Source organism: Calidris pugnax, unplaced genomic scaffold (assembly GCF_001431845.1).
Source record: "Calidris pugnax isolate Ruff unplaced genomic scaffold, ASM143184v1 scaffold98, whole genome shotgun sequence".
Taxonomy (NCBI): Eukaryota; Metazoa; Chordata; class Aves; order Charadriiformes; family Scolopacidae; genus Calidris; species Calidris pugnax.
The window spans coordinates 663483-689298 of record NW_015090829.1 but is presented as its reverse complement, the minus strand read 5'-3'; the positions used below and the strand labels follow the sequence as shown (position 1 = coordinate 689298).

General features: G+C 51.6%; 3 protein-coding genes across 7 annotated transcripts in view; 1 reads left to right on the top strand and 2 right to left on the bottom strand.

The window, feature by feature from the left end:
- Positions 1-796, bottom strand: part of RPUSD2 (RNA pseudouridylate synthase domain containing 2) — a 5047-nt gene extending 4251 nt beyond the window's left edge. The window contains exon 1 of the mRNA XM_014940609.1: positions 762-796. Coding sequence (XP_014796095.1) covers positions 762-796 — 35 coding nt within the window. The remainder of the gene's footprint in view (positions 1-761) is intronic.
- Positions 158-7384, bottom strand: LOC106887235 (protein-L-isoaspartate(D-aspartate) O-methyltransferase-like). Its single transcript, XM_014940686.1, has 9 exons — positions 7342-7384; positions 6902-7033; positions 5434-5538; positions 5154-5185; positions 4576-4680; positions 3861-3981; positions 2264-2349; positions 1359-1528; positions 158-1028 (listed from the first exon to the last, which is right to left on the bottom strand). Exons 2-9 carry the CDS (start codon positions 7014-7016, stop codon positions 1016-1018), a joined length of 747 nt encoding a protein of 248 aa, XP_014796172.1. The 5' UTR covers positions 7017-7033; positions 7342-7384; the 3' UTR covers positions 158-1015.
- Positions 6729-14518, top strand: LOC106887234 (chromosome unknown open reading frame, human C15orf57). 5 transcript variants are annotated; one of them, XM_014940681.1, is made up of 5 exons: positions 7793-7863; positions 8273-8522; positions 10696-10852; positions 12782-12921; positions 13166-14518. In XM_014940681.1, exons 2-4 carry the CDS (start codon positions 8282-8284, stop codon positions 12918-12920), a joined length of 537 nt encoding a protein of 178 aa, XP_014796167.1. In that variant the 5' UTR covers positions 7793-7863; positions 8273-8281; the 3' UTR covers position 12921; positions 13166-14518. The 5 variants fall into 5 exon arrangements, with proteins under 5 accessions (XP_014796171.1, XP_014796170.1, XP_014796167.1 ...); XM_014940685.1 differs by lacking the exon at positions 7793-7863 and adding an exon at positions 6729-6883 and having other exon boundaries at positions 12782-14518; XM_014940684.1 differs by having other exon boundaries at positions 7705-7826; positions 12782-14518.
- The last annotated feature ends 11298 nt before the right edge of the window (positions 14519-25816 follow it).

Genomic DNA, 25816 nt, shown 5'->3' with positions numbered 1-25816 from the left:
CAGAGCCGGCGCGGGAGAGGAGCGCGCGCGGACCCCTCTTTGAGGGGAAAAAACAACAAAAAAAAAATAGTAAAAAAACCGCCCCCAGAGCCGGGAGAGGAGCGCGTGCGGACCCCTCTTTGAGGGGAAAAAACAAAACAAAACAAAAGTAAAAAAATCCGTTTCTAAGCATGCCTTTAATATTCAGCCTGGATGTGACGTCACTGAGAAATTTTTGTTGGGCTCAAAGCGGCTGAGCAGCTCCCAAGGACACAGCTCTCACTGCTGGGAGCTTCATTCTGTTCTCTTGGGGGAAAAAAAGAAGAAAAAAAACAAGAGAAAAGCCCACGGAACCGTAGAGCCGCGGGGGAAAGTCTGGGGAAACGGTGATTGAAGGGGAAAATAACGGGCAGAGGACGCGAGCTGCGGCACAGGGCAGCAGGCAGGATCACCTTTATTTCCTGGGAGAAGTGGTCATTCTGCCATTCCCACAATGCCCGAAGAGCCCACCCGCCCCCCAGGCCCTCCACTGAGCCCGGGATCTTTCTGAACCCCAAAATTCTGGGTGCTGCTGCCAGCGATTAAATTAGTCGATGCACGAGAGGAAGAGAACACTCATAATTAAATTTAGACAAACGAGGGTAGGTTTGCTGCTCTCAAACAGGAATTTCATCTTGTTTTCTTCAAGCGTTAGGCAGAGTAGTCAACATTAGAGTATTTTTAGTGAAGGTTTCAGTATTCCCGCCTGCGTTGGGGATTCCCTGTGGACAGGTGTTACCTACAGCTTATTGGGGAGAACAGTCGGAGGCGTCAGCATCCACGGACTGTCTGGGAGCGACACGGCCCTCCTGCTGCTGGAGAAACAGCCCTTTCTCCATCCCTCCCTCCCTCCATCCCTCAGGAGCTCTGCAAAAGCAGGACTTGCCCTCGCAAGAGCCTCCACTGAGAAACCTTCTGCTCAGAAAGCAAACCCATCCAGACCCTCCACAGCCACCAGGAGCTTCCTGAGGTCCCTCTAGAGATATCCGTCCCGCTGTCAGAATTCATCCCTGAGGCAAAGAAAAACCAACAGTTACCATTCGCAGCTTCGGTTCAGCGACAGAATCACCACGGCTACCGTGCTTAGGAAAGAGCTCCACAAGAAGGAAAAAAGCAAAAAGAAAAAGCTCAAGTCCTCAGTCTGCAAGCCCCATCTAATAGAAAGCGCCTCCTGCTCCCCTGCTGTGCCTTTCCACAGCCAAACTCCTCCTCCTCCTCTCTCTCACCACCAGCACCTGCTGGGGATCCAGGACTCTGTCGGCAAAAGCAGGGTCAGGGAGAGTGAGCCCAGAGACAGCCGCGAGGGAGAAACGTTCCTCCGGGGAGAGCAGGTTTTTTACCGAGGCCACTGCTTCTCCTTATCTGTCAGGGGAACGTAGATGACCCCCATCAGCTGGGTCTCCACGATCTGCCCGTCGCTGGTTTTGTCGTACTGCATCAGCACCTGGTTGGCGCCTTCGGGGCCAACGGGCAGGATCAACCGACCTCCCGGCTTCAGTTCGTTCAGCAGCTGGGGGGCAGAGAGACCAGCATCAGCAGGGGCAGGAAAGAGAGACAGGACAGATACAGAATCACAGAATCTTAGTGGTTGGAAGGGACCTCTGAGATCATCGAGTCCAACCACAAAAAAAAAACAAAAAAAGAGAAAAAACAAAAAAACACACCACACCAGACGCCCACCAAAAACACCGCACCCACCAACTAAACCCCACACTCAACACCTCGCCATAAACCAATAACCTTGGGCACTAGAGCAGGCCCTGAAGAGCCATGTCTATACGTTTCTTAAATCCCTCCAGGGATGGTGACTCCACCACCTCCCTGGGCAGGCTGTTCCAGGGCCTGACCACTCTCTCAGTAAAGTAATTCTTTCTAATATCTAATCTAAATCTCCCCTGCCCCAACTTCAGACCATTTCCTCTGGTCTTGTCGTTCGTCCTTTGGGAGAAAAAGCCAACCCCTGCCTCTCTACACCCTCCTTTCAGGTAGTTGTAGAGGGCAATGAGGTCTCCCCTCAGCCTCCTCTTCTCCAAACTAAACATGCCTAGTTCCCTCAGCCTCTCCTCGTAGGACTACAAACCACACTGAGAAGGTTGGCACACCTTGAAAAGCATGACCTTGGCAGCTCCGTATCAGACAGACAGAAAAAAACAGCTTCCAGAGGTTCCCTAATTATTAGGGTTTTTTTTAAATCCTCTGAGGCTGGAGCCCCATGGCAACAGACACCCCCCAGGACCGCTCTCACCTCCTTTGGGACGGTCGCTGCTGCTGCCCCAACGTGGATGGCGTCGTACGGAGCCTCCTCGGGGTAGCCCTGCCTGCCATCGCCAACTGCCGGAGCAAAACACCCAGAAAACACTGTATATTTCACTGAATTTCACTGAATTTCACTGAATTTCTAGAGTTGGAAGGGACCATAGAGATCATCTAGTCCAACTCCCCTGCTGAAGCAGGATTGCCTAGAGCTAGAGCATGTTACTCAGGACTGCATCCAGGCGGGTTTTGAAAATCTCCAGAGAAGGGGACTCCACAACCTCCCTGGGCAGCCTGTTCCAGGGTTCCGTCACCCTCACCGTGAAGAAGTTTCTCCTCTGGCAACAACCCCAGGCAGAAAAAATACTTGTTCTGATCACAACCCCACGCAGAAATAATTCCTCCTATATCCTTTCAGTTGAAATCTAAATGAAAACTTTACAACAAGACTGTGATGGGAATTTGAATTTTTGTCAGCTTACTTTTTAAAGAGGGGGAGTGATTTCTGGAATGAAGCCACGTGAGAAGGGGGACAGTGAAAGCCAGGAGGCCCTTTCAGTGACACGGTGGCTTTGTGCGGGCCCGAGATTCCAGACACAGGAAAAGCTGACTCAAGTTATCCCTCCCAAAACACCACAACGGCCTGTGCAGGCCCATTCAGAGAAACCAAAACTCAGAGGGGTACAACTGCTCTGCTCTGAAGAGTGTCTCTTGCTGAATGAGGGCAGCCACCAATTTTTGTCAGCTTACTTTTTAAAGAGGGGGAGTGATTTCTGGAATGAAGCCACGTGAGAAGGGGGACAGTGAAAGCCAGGAGGCCCTTTCAGTGACACGGTGGCTTTGTGCGGGCCCGAGATTCCAGACACAGGAAAAGCTGACTCAAGTTATCCCTCCCAAAACACCACAACGGCCTGTGCAGGCCCATTCAGAGAAACTCGAACTCAGAGGGGTACAACTGCTCTGCTCTGAAGAGTGTCTCTTGCTGAATGAGGGCAGCCACCACACACTCGGAGCTAAGGGGTACAGTAAGACCTCTTGGAGGATTCAATATTACTGGTTTACACCAGGTCAGTGTGGCACAGGGCTTACTCTGGTTTCTGGCAACACCATGACAAGCATCAACGCAAAGGGCAACAACTGCTCAGAGAATCACAGAATCATAAAATTGTCTGGGTTGGAAGGGACCTTTCAGATCATTGAGTCCACCCATCAACCTAACTTTGATAAAACCCAGCACTAAACCACGTCTCTAAGCTCTGTGTCAACCTGGCTTTTAAATCCCTCCAGGGATGGGGCCTCAACCCCTTCCCTGGGCAGCCCATTCCAATGTGCAATAACTCATTCCGTGTAAAAATTGTTCCTAATCTCCATCCTAAACTTCTGGTGCAACTTGAGGCCATTTCCTCTTGTCCCATTGCCTGTTCCTTGGGAGAAGAGACTGACCCCCCTGGCTACCCCCTCCTTCAGGGAGTTAGAGAGCGAGATTGCCCTTCTCTGGACACACCACAGCCCCTCAATGGCTTTTTTGTGGGAGCTGAGGGAACACACGTTCACAGGAGGGCACAAGCACCAGGACCCAGAGATCTCACCCACAAGCTTTACGCGGCCAGAGCTGAGCAACGTTGGATCATCTTCTTGGACGTTTCTGATGGACTCATGTACCAGCTCTTTAATGTGCTCCACCCCCACAGCTTTCCCAGTCGGGCCCATCTGGAAACAAAAACAGCAGACAAACACCTAACACCCCCCCTATACGATAGAGGGGTATATTTTATAGAGCAAGTTACTGTGGGGGGCAGAGAATTGGAGAACTTCCAGGAAATATTCTGGTCCCTGGATTTAAGGGTGAGTGGTCCCAGCTGGATCAGCTACTCGAGGGATACACAGACAGTGCCTACAGGGATTCCGAGTAATCCTTCATTTCCAAGGAAATAATTATTTGGTAGAATTAGCAGCTCCTGTGGCAGGGCCAGTTCTTGACTAAGCAACCTCTCAAGAGCAGTAACTTCACCAGCCCTCTAGCACTTCACAGAAAATAATTTCAGAAGTTTAACAACCAAAGAAACAGGCTGTGACTACTTCAGAATCAACCCAAAAAGAACCTAGAGTGGACGTGCACAGAAGCGTAACACACTCCTCTCAATCTCAGCTGGCTTAACATACAGAACACCCCACAGCAGGTGCACCAGCCACCCAGATTCCAAAAGTGACCATATTTGGGTTTATACAGCTGGTCTGGGAAGAGTTTACACAAAAAGCCTGTTCCACCACAGCAAGCCCCCCACCGCAGCCCGCAGAGCTTACCATCCTGGCAAAGCAAGCCGTGAGGTACCCGCTTCCAGAGCCAACATCCAGTGCCTTAGCACCTTCCACAAGCTGATCCTTCAGCAGCTCCAGCGCGTGGGCATGCTGCAAGGTGGGAAACAGCCCCGTTTAGTTTCCCCTCATCCTTTAGTTTCTCTCATCCTGAGCCTTATCCGCTCTGGTTTCAACACAGCACAGCGGGCACTCTGTCTGACACACTCCCAGGGACATTCAAGTCTTTAAGCTGGAAGATCTTTTTCAGAACAGCATTCAGAGGTGCAGTAGTAAGATGTGAAGCAGCAGGAAAAATGGTTTCATGCCAAAAATGGACAATATTCATGGTTAGCCTCACTTGCATGGAATTCCTCTCTAAGCACACTTTTAAAGCAATTTAAGAAGTATACAGCAAACTCTTCTTCAAAACAAAGAAGCCTCACATATAGTGCGTGTAAAGAAAGAAGTGTGATAATCACATCCATGGGATCTGTTTCACCTTTCTACTGTAGTTTTTAAGAAAAAAAAATGGGCAAAGCCCCTTTTTTTTTTATTTCTGTTAAAAGTGAAAAGTTTCATCTTACCATATGCGGTGCGCTGATTGTAGCCTTGTATCCTAAAAGAAAAGAAGTGGCAATTAAAATTACCAATGCAAACAGCTCTATTCTCCCCCCACTTTCCCCTAAAAATTTCCTTTGGATCCCACAGCTGGACGAGGGATGGGGTTTGCTCCACCTGACCCATCGTAAGACTCAGCTGCTGTTTTGGGGAGAGAGCACCCAGCACAGGGAGCTGGGACCTGCCCAGCCATCCCCAGGACAAGCACAGTGGAAGAACAGTGATGCTTTGCCTTAAGGTACTCACCGATGGACTGAGGAGAATCCATGTACGGGAAATACTTGATGTAGTGACCTCTGTCAGTAGCCAAGAGCACATCAAACACTCGCTGGGATTTAATTATCCCTTTTTCTGAGAAATAAAACAGGGACAGAGACGACTTAGATCCTCTGTCCCGTAACAAGAGGAGGTTTGGAAGGGGGAGCACAGTTCGGGGAGTGAGTGGAACTGGGAGAATTCAATGTTAAGATTCCGAGAAGGGACAGAAAACAAAACTGCAGATGGAATTAGGTCCTTTTCAGTTTCTGTCACATCAAATGAAATCTCATCACTGTCCCAGCCCTCAGCCCAGTCTCTCTCAGAGGACGGTGACCAGTGTTTCTGGGGCTGCCAAACGTAACCAAAGATAAACCCAGTCACACCTTCACTCCTGAAAGCAGAGACTGGGGTTCAGGTTTCAGGAGCGCTGACACAGTGAGTAAACTAAAGCTAAGAGCAATGACTGCAGAAACATTCAACATCCCTTCACACCTCATCTCTGAGGGAACTCTTCTGGGGGAAAACTCAGCTTTGGCAGCAGCAGGGGAAATTCAAAGCAGTTTTTCAGTGTGTCCCAGCCCCTGCCCAGGGCATTGCGCTGGAGGGGAAGCACGGGCTGAAGACACTTCAGTGTCCATGGGCTCAGAGCAATGTCACGTTATGGAGCCTTTTAAAAGAGTCATCTATTTACAACTCCAGAGGAGCTGAAGGAAGACTGTGGATAGAAGCCTGGCCAGCAGGGAGAGGAGGGGGATTCTGCCCCTCTGTTCCACTCTGGGGAGACCACCCCTCCAGTGCTGCCTCCAGCTCTGGGGCCACCAACATGCTGGGAGGGCTGGAGCCCCTCTGCTGGGAGGGGGGGCTGAGAGAGATGGGGGTGTTCAGCCTGGAGATGGCTCCAGGGAGACCTTGGAGCCCCTTCCAGTCCCTCCAGTGGCTCCAGGAAAGCTGGGGAGGGACTCTGGATGAGGGAGGGGAGCCCTAGGAGGAGGGGGAAGGGTTTGACCCTGAAAGAGGGGAGATGGAGCTGAGATGTGGGGAAGAACTTGTTTGGTGTGAGGGTGGTGAGAGCCTGGCCCAGGTTGCCCAGAGAAGCTGTGGCTGCCCCATCCCTGGAGGGGTTCAAGGGCAGGTTGGAGGGGGCTTGGAGCAACCTGGTGTGGTAGGAGGTGTCCCTGCCCAGGGCAGGGGGTGGGACTAGATGGCCTTTAAAGGTCCCTTCCCACCCAAACTATTCTACGGTTTTATGATAAGTCTTTCCTGCCACTTTTGGCATAACATCTTGTTTCCAATTATAAATAGAACAAGTTCAGCCCGGGACAGACGCCGTAACGGGGACAATCGTTAACTCCAGCGTCCCAGAGTGAACAGCATCAGGACGTACGGCTGCAGAACAGCCCACACCCGCACACGGAGGAGCCAGCCCGCTCCCCGGACGGTGAGTGCCGGTACTCACTGTAGAGGTTGTTGACGAGCTCGGGGTGCGTTTTGCCGCTGGAGGTCCAGGCCATCGTCCTGGCGAAGAGCAGGCCCATGAGTGCGAGAAGGGCGGCGGGCGGCAGAGAGCTCATCCCACGGAGAGGGGGGCCTGCCGGGAGGGAATTCAGGCCCCCAAACTTAGTATTTCTTCACCGCCGCCCAATCCTGCAGTTATTAGAGCACTCGGAATGCGCCAGAGCTGGCGTGTGGCACAGGGCGGGCTGTCCGCCCCACAGAGCCAACACCGGCCCCGGGCCCAGTCCCCCGGCCGAGGGAGAACCTTCCTCCCCTGGCCCGGCCGGCCCTTACTGGGGAAGGGCCCGGAGCAGGCCCCAGCCGCCCGCTCCCCGCCAGCCCCCCCGAGCCGGTACCGGCCCCGCGCAGCCGCCCCGGTGCCCGGTGTAACGGCGCACTCGCCTCCGCCGCGCAGGAAAACTTCCGCCCTTCGCCAAGATGGCACCGACGCGGAGTCACAGAGCTGGCGTGTGGCACAGGGCGGGCTGCCCGCCTCACAGAGCCAACACCGGCCCCGGGCCCCGCGCCCCGGCCGAGGGAGAACCTTCCTCCCCTGGCCCGGCCGGCCCTTACTGGGGAAGGGCCCGGAGCAGGCCCCAGCCGCCCGCTCCCCGCCAGCCCCCCCGAGCCGGTACCGGCCCCGCGCAGCCGCCCCGGTGCCCGGTGTAACGGCGCACTCGCCTCCGCCGCGCAGGAAAACTTCCGCCCTTCGCCAAGATGGCACCGACGCGGAGTCAGTTGCCCTCACGCGTCCCGTCTCTTCCCTGCCCTCCGTTGGGCAGCGGGCCAATGAACGCCCTCTCCCTGCCGGGGGAGCGCGGCGATTGGCCGGAGCCGGACGCCAGTCGAGGGGCGGCGAGAAGCCGTTGCGGGTCCCGGTGTTTACGGTGCGGGCGGCTGCAGCGGTGGCGGTGGCCCAGGCGGGTGCGGGGACCAGGGCGGCCTCTTCGTGTCCCCTCCGTGTCCCCGGGGAGAGCGGCTCGGGCGGCCGCGGGGAGCGGGGGCACCGGGGGCCTGGGCGGAGGGGCGCGGTGCCGGCAGGGGCAGCGAGGCCTGTCCCCGCGGGGTCCCTCAGGTCCCGGGTACAAACGCCTCCGGTGGGGCAATCGAGGGGCGGCGAGAAGCCGTTGCGGGTCCCGGTGTTTACGGTCCGCGGGGTCCCTCAGGCCCCGGGTACAAACGCCTCCGGTGGGGCCTGCGGGGGCTCTGCGGGGGGAGGCCGCGGGGGGTCCCTAAAACATCTGGTGACGCACCTCGGGCAGAGGAGGGTGGATGGGGCAGCCGGGAGAGGGTTTTTTCTGCTCGCAGTTCATCATTTAATTCCCCCCCTCAGGACTTCGCCATGAGGATGATCGAGAGCGTGGACTCGGTGGTGGCCCGGTCCGGAGAAGACCTCTGGGCCGAGATCTGCGCCTGCCTGCCGCGCCCCGAGCAGAAGGATGGCACCGACGCCTTCACGGACTCCTTCACGGACTCCTACGCCGAGGCGGGGAGCCAGGGCAGGGGAGCAGATGCCCCTTCCCAAACCAGTCCGAAGCCCTGGGCGCCCCTGAACGATTCCGAGGTGTATTTGGCGTCCCTCGGTGAGTGTCTGGTGAGGCTGCGGCTGCTCCGGGTGCTCAGGTGCCCGGTGACAGCTGTGGCTCTCTGTGGCTGAGGTGACAGTGCTCACAGCTCTGGGTGGGAGGATGTCTCACAGCTATTTCATAGAGCATCCGACTCATTTACTGCGAGTGCATCAGTGGAAATGAGAAGCACAGTCATAGCTCCTTCAGCTATGCCACGGAAAGGAACTTTTTATTAAGTACAAACCAAAGATTTGGGTTTTTTTCCCCCCAGATAAGTGGGGTAGGGACGCTGCTCTTTCTCTCTGAACAGCACGTCGTTCCACTGTGGTTGACTTGGGGAGGGGAAATGCATCCTGAACTCATTACAGAGCCTGTGTGTTTTTATTACCAGCATTTGTCTCGTTCTTTTTATGGAGTCCCGGGAGATGCTTCTGAGTGGAAAGAGTAAAGTGGAGTTTCTTTTTGTGACCCATTTTCTGGTTGGAGAGGAGGGGGACAGGTATGGGAAAGAGCTTGGATGCTCTCCCAAATCACGCCTGCTAGAATCTGTATTTTAAGATGACAGATCATGAAGGTTATCTTTGCACAATTGCTTCTCTTCATTCCAGCATAATCTATAAAGCCATAAATTGATTGTGAACACAGTAACAGACAACAGAAACGCTTGATGGGAGGGATGATGAGGTTACCAGTACTGGAGCTAGCGCCCTGACACAGCCAACTGCTGCAGCCTTTAGCTCTGAGGCCAGGGAATTTTGTCACCCTCTTAAGTATTTCCTGCTCCCTGCAGAGGCCTCGTTGTTCTCAGCGTCCAGCCCCAGGGAGGATGCTCCTGCTGCCCGTTAGGAGGGAGCTTTGGGGTTCCCCAGCAGCTGGACTGCTGCTTCCTCCACTCATAGCAAAATATTCCATCTTTACAGCTCTTCTTTTCCCTTCTTTCCATCCTGTGGAGTTATTTTTATCCTGGGTCAGTTTGTAACCTGGTTTGCAGTACAGCATGTGCAGGAAGCTGCAGACAGAAACAGGCCGGGAGGAACAAGTGGCAGAAGTGGGTTTTTAAGCTTTTATTTCTGCTAGAGCTTTTGTCTTGCCTTACTTGCTGTTTTAGACTGTTATTTCAGAGTACAGTAAGTAGAGCTCTTACTATCAGATGAAGGATGCCACAGCAACAAGACATAAATCGCTTTTCTGGTATTAATTACTGCTGCAGTTCTGAGTTGTTCAGAGAATGCCAGTGGATTCATTTTTACAAGCAGGCTTCGGACGAGATCTGTGTCTGTTTTCTCACAGCCAGGGTAAAAGCGTGACACTTGGCACAAATATTCTGGCAAAGTCAACAGAAACACAGACCTGGTCTAGGTTAGTACCTGGCCAGGATTAGTGATTGTGAAATCACAGCATCAGCCTGGTGGTATGTTTGGACAGGTAACAGGAATTCAAATCTGAATTGCTCAGGCTTTTGGTGACAGCTCAATTCTGTGCCACAAGACAACCTCCAAACAGCCCAACAAGCAGCCCACAGCATCACAAACTAGCCCAGCTCATCCAGAGATGAACTTTTCAATAAAAAGTGTGATTACAAGTCAATACCTGACCCAATTTAAGGAGTTAAACCATTATTATGTGAATTTGTGACTAGAGCAATTAATGAAATTTGCTTTCTTGTAGCTTTGTATTGCAGCTGGGTTGCCCTGTGCCTGGTAAGGAGCTGCTTCTCATCTTCCCCTGGGGCTGAGAAACTCACAATATCACACTCTGTTACGAGATACCCAACTAATAATACTGCTACACTGGCATTATTTGGATTCACACTACAATTAGTGTGATTTATATTCCATGCCAATTTGCATGGAAATTGCAAGAACTTAATGCCTGTGAGATCTGAACCCTCCTGTGTGATTTCACAGAAACTGAGCAGTGATTATGGAACTCAAAAATGGGCAGAGTTGACTGACTGGGTAAACCTCACTTCCTTCAGAAACATCACCAAAAAAATACCATCTTGTACACGTAGAAGAAATACAGTTGTGCGGATTTGAAATACAGGGGGAAAAGACACTTCTAAAATAAGACTTGGTCCTGAAAAGTTAATTTAACTTTTTAGTTATGGAAGTCCAGATACGACTTTTCTTCCCTTTCAGAAAAACTGAATAAAGATAATCAAGTCCCCTCCTTTGCCTCCTCGCAGAGAGAAGACTGATGAGAATTAAAGGCTTGTCGCAGGAGGTGACCTCCAAGGACATGCTGCGCACCCTCTCCCAGGCGAAGAAGGAGTGCTGGGACAGGTTCCTGCAGGAGAAGTTAGAGGCTGAATTGTATCTAGAGGGACACGACTCTGACGAGAGGTAATAAGTTAATGAGAAGGGATCACCCCTTACTGCCTTGGCAAACAGACTTTTTTTTTCTCTTAAAAATTAAAATTAAGGTTTTGTCAGGAGTTGTGATAGGGTGTTATGACAAAAATGCCACCTCATTGCAGCTTGGTAAGGGGTCACAGGCTTTCTGAAACAGTTTGATAATGAACATTTGCATTGCACCAGGGGGAACACACAGAGCCTGTAGGGTTTGGACTTTCAGTGCTGTTCCCTGGTTTTTGCATCCATCAGACTAGGGCAGAAACAACCAGAACCTACTGGATAATGTCCTGGGTCGCATTCAGGGTAGGGAAGACTGGCATGGAGGGTCGGGGTGGGGTGTAATGTATCTCTGATGGCTTTTTTTAAAGGTAAACTTCAAAAGCAAAGCCCAGGCCATTCCCCAGAGGTTTGTGAGGGCCCAGGTAAGCACCGCTTCAGCCCCAAGTGGGATCTGAAGTTCGTTATGGGGTTGGTACCAGCCCTGAGATTAGATCTCCTGAGTGGCTCTCCCTTCCCTGCCTCTCTCACCCGCTGCCCTTTCACAGATGATGGATGAATTAAGATGAGAGCCCTTTTCTTTAGCAATCTCACATTTCCAATCACTTATAACGCTCTCCATTTTTCTCCTTCCTGAGCTGACATTTTTCATGATTGCCTCTAGCTGAAAAGAAGATTAGTTTTCTCCCTTGAAGAAAATCTACTTAAGCCAGTTTGGAAGTTTTAACTATGAAAAATAATCCATGTTTATAAGGAGTTTTTAGATTCTTTCTTTGACCAGTTAACTTCAACGTGATTTAAATTTAAAAACAAGCTTTTGTAGACGTATGTGCTCTCTCTGCTCTGTTTTTAAAGGCTGGGGGTGTTATCCATGAAACAATCCTCCTCCCTAGAATTTGACTCTGAAGTTAGAGGTCACTCCCAAAGGGTGCCAACGTATTTAATTCTCACCCACCAACATAATTAAACAAGCCTTAACTTTGAAGCCCACAGATAATTTCAAGGACATTACCCAGTGAAATTCTGCTTTTGTGAAAGAGCAAGTTAATTTTGTTGTGCTGGGATTGCGTGGCCTCATGGCACTTCTAGAAGATGAGCACACACACACGCATACATTTCAGAGTTATGATATTAAACCTCTAGGGCTATAGCCAGCATTTAAACAAAGAGGGGGTGGATCTGTTCTGGTCAGACCAGTTATTGCAAGATAGGCTGTAAGACAGGAGTTATGCCAGTATATATTTATAAACACCTATAGAATCCATAGCATGGTCACCGTTCCAGAGTGTCCACATGCCACCTGCTCCTTCTGTCATCTTTTGCTGTTATTAATGCTCACACGTTTTTATATGTGCTTCCTCTTTTGGTTTTGTTCCGATATTTATAAACACCTATAGAATCCATAGCACGGTCACCGTTCCAGAGTGTCCACGTGCCACCTGCTCCTTCTTTCATCTTTTGCTATTAATGCTCACATGTTTTTATATGTGCTTCCTCTCTTGGTTTTGTTCCACTCCCTGCCCTGCTACATTTTCTAATCTTCATCACAACTAGGCATTTGTAAGGGTTTTTTTTGGTTGTTTGCTTTAGCACTAGTTTTCTTACTTCCAGCCCAGAAAGCTGGAAATGGAATTGCAGTTCTGGCTACAGAGAGAGACCGGTGCTTTGAGAATGTAAAGGCTGATGGACCTGCTGAGGATCCTTGTCACTGAGAAAAATCTGAGTGGGAGACTTCTCCAAGCATAGTTGAAAAAGCCCAATTACAGCAGAATGTTTTTGTAGATTGAAAGATCCCGCTTTCTCCTCTGGCGCAGGGACCGGTCTCCTGACAGACCTTGTCTGCAGCAATGAAATAGATAGGGAGGGTTTCCCTTTTTTCATACATGACTCTCATTTCCCTTTGTGTCTCTGCTCCCCCAGCACGCTGGAGCACCTCAGGAGGTGGCTGCAGCCTGACAAAGTGGCCATCAGCACGGAGGAGGTGCAGTGCCTCATCCCACCCGAGCCCCGGCCCGAGCAGCAGGAGAGCGAGGAGGAGCCGCCGGCCGCCGAGCAGTGAGGTGCCACCAGCCCTGCCACAGGCTGCCTCTTGTCCCAGCCCCCAGGGAGTACCCAGCCATAGAAATAACGGGGTGGGGAGGGGGGAGGAAGTGCCAATTAGTCATTTAAAAAACCAAAAAAAACCACCCAACACACAAGAAACCCCAGCTCTGGACCTACAGCAACTGCCATTACGGACAAGAGCGGAACGCCTGTGACACAGAATATGCTGAACTGAAATCTCTCACTTTGATCTTTTCCCAGCCTGTAGCAACCTGAATCATTCCAGCCTGAATGTGACCTGTTTGTAATTCATCAGGAGATGTATTAAACAACAACAACCAAAAAAAAGCAGTTCGGGAGCATCAGAAAACGTAACGGTCTAGAATAGAACAGATAAAACCACTGACCCCGACTTTCTTCCTGGCTTGTACCTTTTCTATGACTCAGTTGGCCATTATTTTTTTTTAATTTATTTCCTGCAAAGTCCACTGTGGTGTTTCCTTAGATCTGCACAGTTTAAGTCTGAGCTGTGCCTGGAAGAAGACAGATATTTTTCACCTACCTGAATTTGGAGCCCTAAAGGCAGCCACGGTTGCAGCCATTAAACCCATTGACATTTAACTGTTTCACATTCCTCTCTGTGTAAATGTTCCCCCCCACTGTATTGACCAAACTCTCTGTAATAGAGTATGCTGGAGGAGGAGGGTTTTTTCCTTCTTGTTGGTCATTTTGTACCTGGTTCCTCATCTCCTTCACCCCTCCAAAAGAGGGTCTGGTGAGATTCTGTATCGGGAAGCCAAGAATGATGACCAGGGAGGCTACAAATAACTTGTTTTCGTCACAGACTTGCACAGAATTATTTGACTTTAAATGTGGCTCAGTATTTAATTATTCTTCCATCCTGTTTAACTGTGGTGAAGGTTTTTCTCCCCCACTACTAACCAAGGAAGGTGTAATCCTGTGCTTGTATAGAAGTGGTTCTTCCTGAGCCTGTGCTTTCTGCCTGGGCAGTGATGCTGCAGTCGGCAGAGGGAGGCAGCGTCCGTCTGCGGAGGGATGGCAGGGGCTCTGGGAGCTCACTCACCCTGGATTCATCCCACCTTCCTCACAGACCTCTATGGAAACACGTCCTTCAAAGCAGCTTCTTGATACCTCCTTCCTTGATACCCCCTTCCTTGATCCCCGTCTCTGGGCAGCGATAAACGGTGCTGTTTCCCCGCCGCTGACAGCTGTTATTCTTCTCCCTTTTTTTTTCCTAAAGCCATGAGAAATAGGGTGAATCACCCGTGTGTCACCGACAGGAGACTCGCGAGTCCTGTGTCTTATTGGAGGGTGGGTTTTGTCATCTTTTAAGTGTCCCTTTTAGTTTATCTCCAAAAATAAATCTACTTCCCTGTACAGATGGGTGCTGTCAGTCTCACCTGTGGTGTTAGGCTGTACCACAGATGCTGCTGAGTATTTACCAGAAACAGTACGTACAAAGGGAGAAAGGTGCAATTTCTCTGCCTGTGCCCAGGCTATTTTGTAGTCAATACATTTACTCCTTGTGATTAGCCATGACTGTAAAGATAGTTTTAATGGGAATAGACAAAATAATAAAGTATTGGAGAGAAATGTGTCCAAAGTAACTGTACTGAAACATGGACAGTTCTGGGTCTGCACAACCTGGCGCTTCCTCTAGAGGAGAGACCTTAGAGAGTAGCTCTCCCCATTTCATTTTTTAAAATATCTCAGAAGCTGCTGTCAATCAAACCAACTCTTGCTGGTACAAGCAGCATTTTCACCAGGGTTTTTTGCTGCTTATGGAGCAGCACCAGCCTTTCTATACATGGAGATAATTTGCAGAGATGTGCCAGTCTGAACAAGATGACAAGCTGTGGGTAACAGCCTCGTGAGAGAGAAAAAGCAAACCATGAGTAGGTGCCAACAGGCCCGCGGCAGCCGTGTCCCAAAGCGTCGGGTCCAGACTTATGCACAAGCAAAGACCGCAAAACCACAACATTTAACCTTTTCTCTGCCTGAAACAGCATTTCTCTGCCCCCTTAAGCATCCCAGAGAGCTGGATCCCACCGGTGTCGTAACCCATCACCGCCCTCAGGCTGCCAGGGCTTGGTTTTCATGGTGGGGTGGAGTAAGATGAAGTGTAAGAGAAGCCTGGGGTGCCCCAAGAGAGCAGCATGGTGGCCATCACCCCGGTGTCACCTCCCAAAGTGACAGCCAGACAACGGGGAGGGGGGAGCCAGGGGCTGGGGAGCAGCAGAAGGCAGCACTGACACCAGCGAGGCACTAAAGAAATAAAAATAATCAGGCAACAAACGCTGATAAATGCAGAGTCTGCTCCCCCCCAGGGGAGGGGAGGTCACCGAGTTCTTGCACCGACAAAACTCAACCCAAGGGAAGCAGGAGCTGGCAGCAGCAGGTGATGATGCTGAGAATATTCCATCCTGATTTTTTAATTGAGGGGCTCTCTAGGACCTTGGGTTGGGAGAACGAGGGAGGAGGGTCTGGGCTGCGGTGGCCATTGACAGAAAAGGTGACCAAAGGGACATTTTCAGAAGTGGCTCCAGGTGACTCTCTGGAGATGTCCTGCTGCTGCTGGAACCCATGGTCGTTTCTAAAAGCCAACCCGGTGACTGACACACAAAGGACAAAAATCACAGCAAACTCCAACTCCTGGTCACGTCTGTACGGGGCGGGATGGCCGTGGGATGGCACAGCAGATGCCTCAAGTGCTGATGCCTCCAGAAGCACAGCCAGCTCAGAAGGGGGTGGCAGCTCCCTGATCCATCCCCTGTGTCCTTTCAGAGACAGAAACTCCAGGAGCTTTGGAATAAGAGTTAACCTCCAGGGTCTCCAGAATAGGTACAGATTAGGCCAGAAAAGGCTTTTCCAGGGTAAGGATGTGCAGATGGAAAGGCTTCCAGTGTCACTGTGGGTCACCCTGGACCTGGCCGAGCCGGGGTGGCCACGCACCATCCCAGCTCCAGCATTTGTCACCTTCAAACTCCATCTCTCATCTCAAACGAGCTTTTAAGAGCCTCCTGCTGCCCTTATCAGATTGTTCTGCTCTTTAAAATGAGCAGACGCTCTCAGCCAGACTCTGATAAGGAGACAGAGATGATTTTCCTCCTGCTGATTATTTGTTGGAGCCGAGGGCTCCCCTCTGCAGCCAGGTCCTGGCTGCCCTTAATATGGAACACCCACCCACGGCCACCAGATCCAGACAATTCACAGCCTCCTCTCCCCAAAAGCCATGGTTCTGCAGAACTTCTAGGACTTCTCTGACAGTTTCCATTCCTCTTAATTACAAATCATTCCAGCTGTTTATTATTATTTTTAATTTTCCCTTAAATAAGTAAGCTGGGAAGGAAAAGAATGAAGAGATCCTGCACATGGGATCAGAGGCTTCCATGGACATGGAGCTGATGGGCAATGACCTGCTTTGGATCCGGCAGCCGGGTGCCCTGGGCACCTTAAACCACAACCAACCCCCTTTCTGTACATTCCCTCATTATGGGGCATGCAGTAATTAATCCACCTGACTTCAACACAACAGCCGGGGAGAAACAAAGATTTGGTTTTCCTTCCACAGGAGAAAGAAAAGAAAAGTCACAAAGCCCCAGTTCTTCCACAAGGGACAAGAACTGCTCCAAGGCAGTTTCCCCACGGCGTGTTTCTGAGTAGCCGAGAGCTTTAAATGGCAGCCTTTGTCCCGACACCTCTTAATAAAAACTTACAATAGTATTTTAGCTGAAAGAAGGTGTTTCTTTTTTTTTCCCCAGGACAAACTTTGCAAACCCCGGGTGGATTCTGGATGCTCGTTGCTCTCCCAGCACCTTTATAACCCGCTGTTCTATGGTAAATGACCCCAAAACCATCAGAGAGTCCAGGGGAATTCAGCTGCTGGGGCTGCCCAGGGGGGGCTTCCTCCCCCCAAGTGCACTTCCCAACATTTTCACCTCTGTTTTTACTCTCCCCCTGCTTTGGGATATCTCCCAGACCAGCCCTGGCCAGGACCGACCCAAAAAGGGTTTGCTGGGGGCTCCCTCCACGCTGAGAAACCAAAAAAAAACCTCCACAAACCGTCTAATGGGTGGCTGTTTGCCCTGAGGTGACACCAGCCCGTCCCTTGGGTCCGCAGGGTAATTATCCCCAGATTGATTTCAGCCCTCGTTACCACCGAGCTCGTCATAAGGCTCTTGTGTAACATTTCGGAGGCGAGGCGATGACGGGCGGCACCGGACGCTGGTGTTCCTGTCTGCCAGGGAAATCTCGTTAGGAGTTGTACCTTATTAACTTCATCTCGCCACTGGAGTCAGTATCAAGTACCAATAGCAAAGCAACACTCGGTTCCTCTTTTTAAAAATCACACAATGCAACCGTGTGACAGTAATAATTGCCCAATTAAGGCTAATTTCTCTCAAGCCCCTGTTTCTAGAGCCTGTCTCCACCTCTCCATCTCTCACAGGGTGATCCAACAGCATCAGACAAGGGGGAACGGGTTCCAGAAGAAGACAGAGTGGGACAAGCAGCCCTGTGGTGGGTGCTGGGAGAGGGAGGATGAGGAGGAGCTGCAGCCCATGAGCGGGCACCACGAGAAATTCTTTACAGTGAGGGTGGTGAGACACTGGAACAGGTTGCCCAGGGAGGTCATGGCTGCCCCATCCCTGGAGGGGTTCAAGGCCAGGCTGGAGGGGGCTTTGGGCAACCTGCTCTGGTGGGAGGTGTCCCTGCCCAGGGCAGGGGGGTTGGAACTGGATGATCTTCAAGGTCCCTTCCAACCCAAACCATTCTATGACTATGACTCTATGACGTGACCCACAGACCGGGGGGCTCCACGAGTCACCCCAACCACCCAGACCCCAGCACTGGAAAGACTTCTTGTGCCTCTGCACCCCCTTTTGCTGTGTTTGTGCCCAGGGGCTCCCTCCTCGCCCTCCACAGAACCCCCCCGGGGCAGGAGTGATGCTGCTCCCCCCCTGCCATCCCCCTGATTTAGGGATTTCTCCCCATCACCGCTCCCACCCCCAGGACAGCAGAGCCCCAGCCCAGACACACGTCGGGGTGATGGGGCAGGGTCCTGGGCAACATCAAGCAAAGAAAGGAATTCCCTGAAACCGCCTTATGCAACGATAAATGCTCTGGCCTGGTCCTGGCTCATTGAATTCCCCGGAGCCAGCGGGTACCGGCAGCGACCCGATACCCCCCAGCAAAGCCCTGGAGCTCACCGTTGCCAAGAGCCTGATGCTCCTCACTGTGTTGCCTGAGCCTGGCTCCAGCCACACTTGGTTTTTTTCATTTCCTCTCTTATTTCCAGCGTTCAGCTTCACAGCCCCCCTCAACGTGCTCTCCTCCTGCCCCCCCAGCGCTCAGTGGGGACACACTGGGGAAAAGATTCACATTTTTGTCCCCATGCTCCCCCAGATAGGTGCTGCCGGGAGAGGGTCAGACAGATTGGCAGCTCCAGCCTCCAATACTCACATTTTTGGGTCTCCCCTTCTCCCTCCTCAGCGCCTTGAGATGCAGGATCGGCCTCATCCAGCTCTTCCACCAGCAAAAAAGCCCCTTCACACCCTCACATCCAGGAGATGGAAACCTCATCACAAAAAAAAAGCAGTTCGGGAGCATCAGAAAACGTAACGGTCTAGAATAGAACAGATAAAACCACTGACCCCGACTTTCTTCCTGGCTTGTACCTTTTCTATGACTCAGTTGGCCATTATTTTTTTTTAATTTATTTCCTGCAAAGTCCACTGTGGTGTTTCCTTAGATCTGCACAGTTTAAGTCTGAGCTGTGCCTGGAAGAAGACAGATATTTTTCACCTACCTGAATTTGGAGCCCTAAAGGCAGCCACGGTTGCAGCCATTAAACCCATTGACATTTAACTGTTTCACATTCCTCTCTGTGTAAATGTTCCCCCCCACTGTATTGACCAAACTCTCTGTAATAGAGTATGCTGGAGGAGGAGGGTTTTTTCCTTCTTGTTGGTCATTTTGTACCTGGTTCCTCATCTCCTTCACCCCTCCAAAAGAGGGTCTGGTGAGATTCTGTATCGGGAAGCCAAGAATGATGACCAGGGAGGCTACAAATAACTTGTTTTCATCACAGGCTTGCACAGAATTATTTGACTTTAAATGTGGCTCAGTATTTAATTATTCTTCCATCCTGTTTAACTCTGGTGAAGGTTTTTCTCCCCCACTACTAACCAAGGAAGGTGTAATCCTGTGCTTGTATAAAGTGATTCTTCCCAAGCCTGTGCTTTCTGCCTGGGCAGTGATGCTGCAGTCAGCAGAGGGAGGCAGCGTCCGTCTGCGGAGGGATGCCCCACTACTAACCAAGGAAGGTGTAATCCTGTGCTTGTATAAAGTGATTCTTCCCAAGCCTGTGCTTTCTGCCTGGGCAGTGATGCTGCAGTCAGCAGAGGGAGGCAGCGTCCGTCTGCGGAGGGATGGCAGGGGCTCTGGGAGCTCACTCACCCTGATTCATCCCACCTTCCTCACGGACCTCTATGGAAACATCCTTCAAAGCAGCTCCTTGATACCTCCTTCCTTGATCCCAGTCTCAGGGCAGCAACAAACGGTGCTGTTTCCCCGCCGCTGACAGCTGTTATTCTTCTCCCTTTTTTTTTCCTAAAGCCATGAGAAATAGGGTGAATCACCCGTGTGTCACCGACAGGAGACTCGCGAGTCCTGTGTCTTATTGGAGGGTGGGTTTTGTCATCTTTTAAGTGTCCCTTTTAGTTTATCTCCAAAAATAAATCTACTTCCCTGTACAGATGGGTGCTGTCAGTCTCACCTGTGGTGTTAGGCTGTACCACAGATGCTGCTGAGTATTTACCAGAAACAGTACGTACAAAGGGAGAAAGGTGCAATTTCTCTGCCTGTGCCCAGGCTATTTTGTAGTCAATACATTTACTCCTTGTGATTAGCCATGACTGTAAAGATAGTTTTAATGGGAATAGACAAAATAATAAAGTATTGGAGAGAAATGTGTCCAAAGTAACTGTACTGAAACATGGACAGTTCTGGGTCTGCACAACCTGGCGCTTCCTCTAGAGGAGAGACCTTAGAGAGTAGCTCTCCCCATTTCATTTATTAAAATATCTCAGAAGCTGCTGTCAATCAAACCAACTCTTGCTGGTACAAGCAGCATTTTCACCAGGGTTTTTTGCTGCTTATGGAGCAGCACCAGCCTTTCTATACATGGAGATAATTTGCAGAGATGTGCCAGTCTGAACAAGATGACAAGCTGTGGGTAACAGCCTCGTGAGAGAGAAAAAGCAAACCATGAGTAGGTGCCAACAGGCCCGCGGCAGCCGTGTCCCAAAGCGTCGGGTCCAGACTTATGCACAAGCAAAGACCGCAAAACCACAACATTTAACCTTTTCTCTGCCTGAAACAGCATTTCTCTGCCCCCTTAAGCATCCCAGAGAGCTGGATCCCACCGGTGTCGTAACCCATCACCGCCCTCAGGCTGCCAGGGCTTGGTTTTCATGGTGGGGTGGAGTAAGATGAAGTGTAAGAGAAGCTGGGGGCTGCCCCAAGAGAGCAGGGTGGGGGCCATCGCCCCGGTGTCACCTCCCAAAGTGACAGCCAGACAACGGGGAGGGGGGAGCCAGGGGCTGGGGAGCAGCAGAAGGCAGCACTGACACCAGCGAGGCACTAAAGAAATAAAAATAGTCAGGCAACAAACGCTGATAAATGCGGAGTCTGATCCCCCCCAGGGGAAGGGGAGGTCACCGAGTTCTTGCACTGACAAAACTCAACCCAAGGGAAGCAGGAGCTGGCAGCAGCAGGTGATGATGCTGAGAATATTCCATCCTGATTTTTTAATTGAGGGGCTCTCTAGGACCTTGGGTTGGGAGAACGAGGGAGGAGGGTCTGGGCTGCGGTGGCCATTGACAGAAAAGGTGACCAAAGGGACATTTTCAGAAGTGGCTCCAGGTGACTCTCTGGAGATGTCCTGCTGCTGCTGGAACCCATGGTCGTTTCTAAAAGCCAACCCGGTGACTGACACACAAAGGACAAAAATCACAGCAAACTCCAATTCCTGGTCACGTCTGTATGGGGTGGGATGGCTGTGGGATGTCACAGCAGATGCCTCGAGTGCTGATGCCTCCAGAAGCACAGCCAGCTCAGAAGGGGGTGGCAGCTCCCTGATCCATCCCCTGTGTCCTTTCAGAGACAGAAACTCCAGGAGCTTTGGAATAAAAGTGAGTTAACCTCCGGGGTCTCCGGAATCCACAAAGGACAAAAATCACAGCAAACTCCAACTCCTGGTCACGTCTGTACGGGGCGGGATGGCCGTGGGATGGCACAGCAGATGCCTCAAGTGCTGATGCCTCCAGAAGCACAGCCAGCTCAGAAGGGGGTGGCAGCTCCCTGATCCATCCCCTGTGTCCTTTCAGAGACAGAAACTCCAGGAGCTTTGGAATAAGAGTTAACCTCCAGGGTCTCCAGAATAGGTACAGATTAGGCCAGAAAAGGCTTTTCCAGGGTAAGGATGTGCAGATGGAAAGGCTTCCAGTGTCACTGTGGGTCACCCTGGACCTGGCCGAGCCGGGGTGGCCACGCACCATCCCAGCTCCAGCATTTGTCACCTTCAAACTCCATCTCTCATCTCAAACGAGCTTTTAAGAGCCTCCTGCTGCCCTTATCAGATTGTTCTGCTCTTTAAAATGAGCAGACGCTCTCAGCCAGACTCTGATAAGGAGACAGAGATGATTTTCCTCCTGCTGATTATTTGTTGGAGCCGAGGGCTCCCCTCTGCAGCCAGGTCCTGGCTGCCCTTAATATGGAACACCCACCCACGGCCACCAGATCCAGACAATTCACAGCCTCCTCTCCCCAAAAGCCATGGTTCTGCAGAACTTCTAGGACTTCTCTGACAGTTTCCATTCCTCTTAATTACAAATCATTCCAGCTGTTTATTATTATTTTTAATTTTCCCTTAAATAAGTAAGCTGGGAAGGAAAAGAATGAAGAGATCCTGCACATGGGATCAGAGGCTTCCATGGACATGGAGCTGATGGGCAATGACCTGCTTTGGATCCGGCAGCCGGGTGCCCTGGGCACCTTAAACCACAACCAACCCCCTTTCTGTACATTCCCTCATTATGGGGCATGCAGTAATTAATCCACCTGACTTCAACACAACAGCCGGGGAGAAACAAAGATTTGGTTTTCCTTCCACAGGAGAAAGAAAAGAAAAGTCACAAAGCCCCAGTTCTTCCACAAGGGACAAGAACTGCTCCAAGGCAGTTTCCCCACGGCGTGTTTCTGAGTAGCCGAGAGCTTTAAATGGCAGCCTTTGTCCCGACACCTCTTAATAAAAACTTACAATAGTATTTTAGCTGAAAGAAGGTGTTTCTTTTTTTTTTCCCAGGACAAACTTTGCAAACCCCGGGTGGATTCTGGATGCTCGTTGCTCTCCCAGCACCTTTATAACCCGCTGTTCTATGGTAAATGACCCCAAAACCATCAGAGAGTCCAGGGGAATTCAGCTGCTGGGGCTGCCCAGGGGGGGCTTCCTCCCCCCAAGTGCACTTCCCAACATTTTCACCTCTGTTTTTACTCTCCCCCTGCTTTGGGATATCTCCCAGACCAGCCCTGGCCAGGACCGACCCAAAAAGGGTTTGCTGGGGGCTCCCTCCACGCTGAGAAACCAAAAAAAAACCTCCACAAACCATCTAATGGGTGGCTGTTTGCCCTGAGGTGACACCAGCCCGGCCCTTGGGTCCGCAGGGTAATTATCCCCAGATTGATTTCAGCCCTCGTTACCACCGAGCTCGTCATAAGGCTCTTGTGTAACATTTCGGAGGCGAGGCGATGACGGGCGGCACCGGACGCTGGTGTTCCTGTCTGCCAGGGAAATCTCGTTAGGAGTTGTACCTTATTAACTTCATCTCGCCACTGGAGTCAGTATCAAGTACCAATAGCAAAGCAACACTCGGTTCCTCTTTTTAAAAATCACACGACGCAACTGTGTGACAGTAATAATTGCCCAATTAAGGCTAATTTCTCTCAAGCCCCTGTTTCTAGAGCCTGTCTCCACCTCTCCATCTCTCACAGGGTGATCCAACAGCATCAGACAAGGGGGAACGGGTTCCAGAAGAAGACAGAGTGGGACAAGCAGCCCTGTGGTGGGTGCTGGGAGAGGGAGGATGAGGAGGAGCTGCAGCCCATGAGCGGGCACCACGAGAAATTCTTTACAGTGAGGGTGGTGAGACACTGGAACAGGTTGCCCAGGGAGGTCATGGCTGCCCCATCCCTGGAGGGGTTCAAGGCCAGGCTGGAGGGGGCTTTGGGCAACCTGCTCTGGTGGGAGGTGTCCCTGCCCAGGGCAGGGGGGTTGGAACTGGATGATCTTCAAGGTCCCTTCCAACCCAAACCATTCTATGACTATGACTCTATGACGTGACCCACAGACCGGGGGGCTCCACGAGTCACCCCAACCACCCAGACCCCAGCACTGGAAAGACTTCTTGTGCCTCTGCACCCCCTTTTGCTGTGTTTGTGCCCAGGGGCTCCCTCCTCGCCCTCCACAGAACCCCCCCGGGGCAGGAGTGATGCTGCTCCCCCCCTGCCATCCCCCTGATTTAGGGATTTCTCCCCCCATCACTGCTCCCACCCCCAGGACAGCAGAGCCCCAGCCCAGACACACGTCGGGGTGATGGGGCAGGGTCCTGGGCAACATCAAGCAAAGAAAGGAATTCCCTGAAACCGCCTTATGCAACGATAAATGCTCTGGCCTGGTCCTGGCTCATTGAATTCCCCGGAGCCAGCGGGTACCGGCAGCGACCCGATACCCCCCAGCAAAGCCCTGGAGCTCACCGTTGCCAAGAGCCTGATGCTCCTCACTGTGTTGCCTGAGCCTGGCTCCAGCCACACTTGGTTTTTTTCATTTCCTCTCTTATTTCCAGCGTTCAGCTTCACAGCCCCCCTCAACGTGCTCTCCTCCTGCCCCCCCAGCGCTCAGTGGGGACACACTGGGGAAAAGATTCACATTTTTGTCCCCATGCTCCCCCAGATAGGTGCTGCCGGGAGAGGGACAGACAGATTGGCAGCTCCAGCCTCCAATACTCACATTTTTGGGTCTCCCCTTCTCCCTCCTCAGCGCCTTGAGATGCAGGATCGGCCTCATCCAGCTCTTCCACCAGCAAAAAAGCCCCTTCACACCCTCACATCCAGGAGATGGAAACCTCATCACTGAGCACAGCTCTGCCCAACCAGCAGGGCAAACCCAGGTTGGGGTTTTTCCCCCCCACACTGTAATATTTTGCCTTTACAAGTTCTGTGGAAGCATTTTAAAGGCTATTTCCAAGTTTAGCAAATAGCTCCAGAGCAGAACAAGCTGCTAGAGAATCATAGAATTGTTCAGGTTGGAAGAGACCCTTGGGATCATTGAGTCCAACCATCTCCCCTACTCTACAAAGTCCTCCCCTATACCATGTCCCTCAGTACCGCATCTAAACATCCCTTAAACACAGCCGGGGATGGTGAGGAGACATCCCTTAAACACATCCAGGGATGGTGAAGAATAATCCCTTACAGAAAAGCCCTGCCATGACCTTTTATATCTAATTGGGGAATTGGTCTCACCTTTTCCAGCACCTTGGGCTGCTCCAGGCACAGCTGGAGCCCCAGCACCTCCCCTGGGGTTAATCATCACCCCCTGGGAGCTGCCTGACCTTAAACCTGGCTCAAAGACCTGCTCCTGCAGCCCCACCTGCACGGAAATTCCCTGATAACAAGGAGAAAGCTTATTAAAATAACTCCAACCACCCCCTGGGGCTCTGCCTGTGCAGCACATCACTCAGGCACAGGCTGAATTTGAAAGAAAAATAGCTTTAGTCACTTCGGCCACACGGGTCGTGCTTGCCCTAAATCCAAAAATACTGCTTTTTTTTTGGCAAAAAGTCCCTTTAATCGTGGCTGGGTGATGTCGTGACGGGGGGATGTCCTGAGCACAGGCTCTCTGCAGAATGGCTGGGGGTGAGGTTGGGTGGAAATCAGTAAAAAATAAAGAAACTAAAGACACTTCTACCTGTGCTGTGTCCTGCTTTACATCGTAAACCCTGGGGGCCTCATTCTAAGAGCCAACAGCACCTGGAGAGATCAGGTTTATTTGGTTTTAAAGGCATTAACATTATTTGTAAACACAGTCAGGAGAAAACAGCCAAGAAATGATAATCTGACCCTGATTCTTGTGTGTCCCTAAATGCTCCATGTGCCCTGCCAGAATTTTTTCAATCCTCTGTGCAAAGAGCATTTTAGTGACGAAGCCTTTTTCCCAAGTTCTTAAAAATGTCAATATTGAAGTTACCTTGAAGGTAAATGCCTGTTGATTGAAAAGGTCTTATATTTCTGGTGTGCCTCCCTGCTGATCCCCCAAACGCTGCGGTTCCTGAGCGCATCTGGGACAAAAGGTGGCCTGAGATATTCCTGGAAACATGGGAAAAGCTGCTGTTTTGGTGAAGAACAACGCCATGTGGGCTGGCCCCGGCTCCTGCTCACATCTGGGGCAATTCCACTGAATTTCCTGGCAGCAGAAAGTGAGAAGGGGGGTCGGTGGGAGGTGGGGAGACCCCAGGGCCGTGAGGGTGGTCGGATCCTGCCCCGGCTTCGCTTTTCTTCCCCCCCAGGAAATAAAATGCAAAATGGGATTTTTATCCGTGACTGGGGGCTGGATGTGACCCCCCCCCCCCCCCGCCCCCCCCCCCTTCCCCCCCCCCCCGGCCCCTGCCCTTCTGCCGGTCCCGCGCCCCCATCCGGCCGCTCTCGCCGACCCCGCGCCGCGCTCCTGCGGCTCTCTCCCGTCGCGGTCCTGTCGTCGCCCTCGCCGATTTCTTCCGGGGCTCGTGGCGGTCCCGTGCCCGCCCGTCTCGTGGCGGGCCCCTGCCCGCCCCCCCC

Bases quoted from the DNA above. Each gene is read 5' to 3' on its own strand.
- LOC106887235 (XM_014940686.1), bottom strand. From the start codon at position 7,016: ATGAGCTCTCTGCCGCCCGCCGCCCTTCTCGCACTCATGGGCCTGCTC. The intron at 3,982-4,575 runs GTAAGCTCTGCG...TTTTGTTTCCAG, and splicing joins CGGCTTGCTTTGCCAGGATG to ATGGGCCCGACTGGGAAAGC. The intron at 1,529-2,263 runs GTGAGAGCGGTC...TCTGCCCCCCAG, and splicing joins CAGCGACCGTCCCAAAGGAG to CTGCTGAACGAACTGAAGCC.
- LOC106887234 (XM_014940685.1), top strand. From the start codon at position 8,282: ATGAGGATGATCGAGAGCGTGGACTCGGTGGTGGCCCGGTCCGGAGAA. The intron at 8,523-10,695 runs GTGAGTGTCTGG...GCCTCCTCGCAG, and splicing joins GGTGTATTTGGCGTCCCTCG to AGAGAAGACTGATGAGAATT. The intron at 10,853-12,781 runs GTAATAAGTTAA...CTGCTCCCCCAG, and splicing joins GGACACGACTCTGACGAGAG to CACGCTGGAGCACCTCAGGA.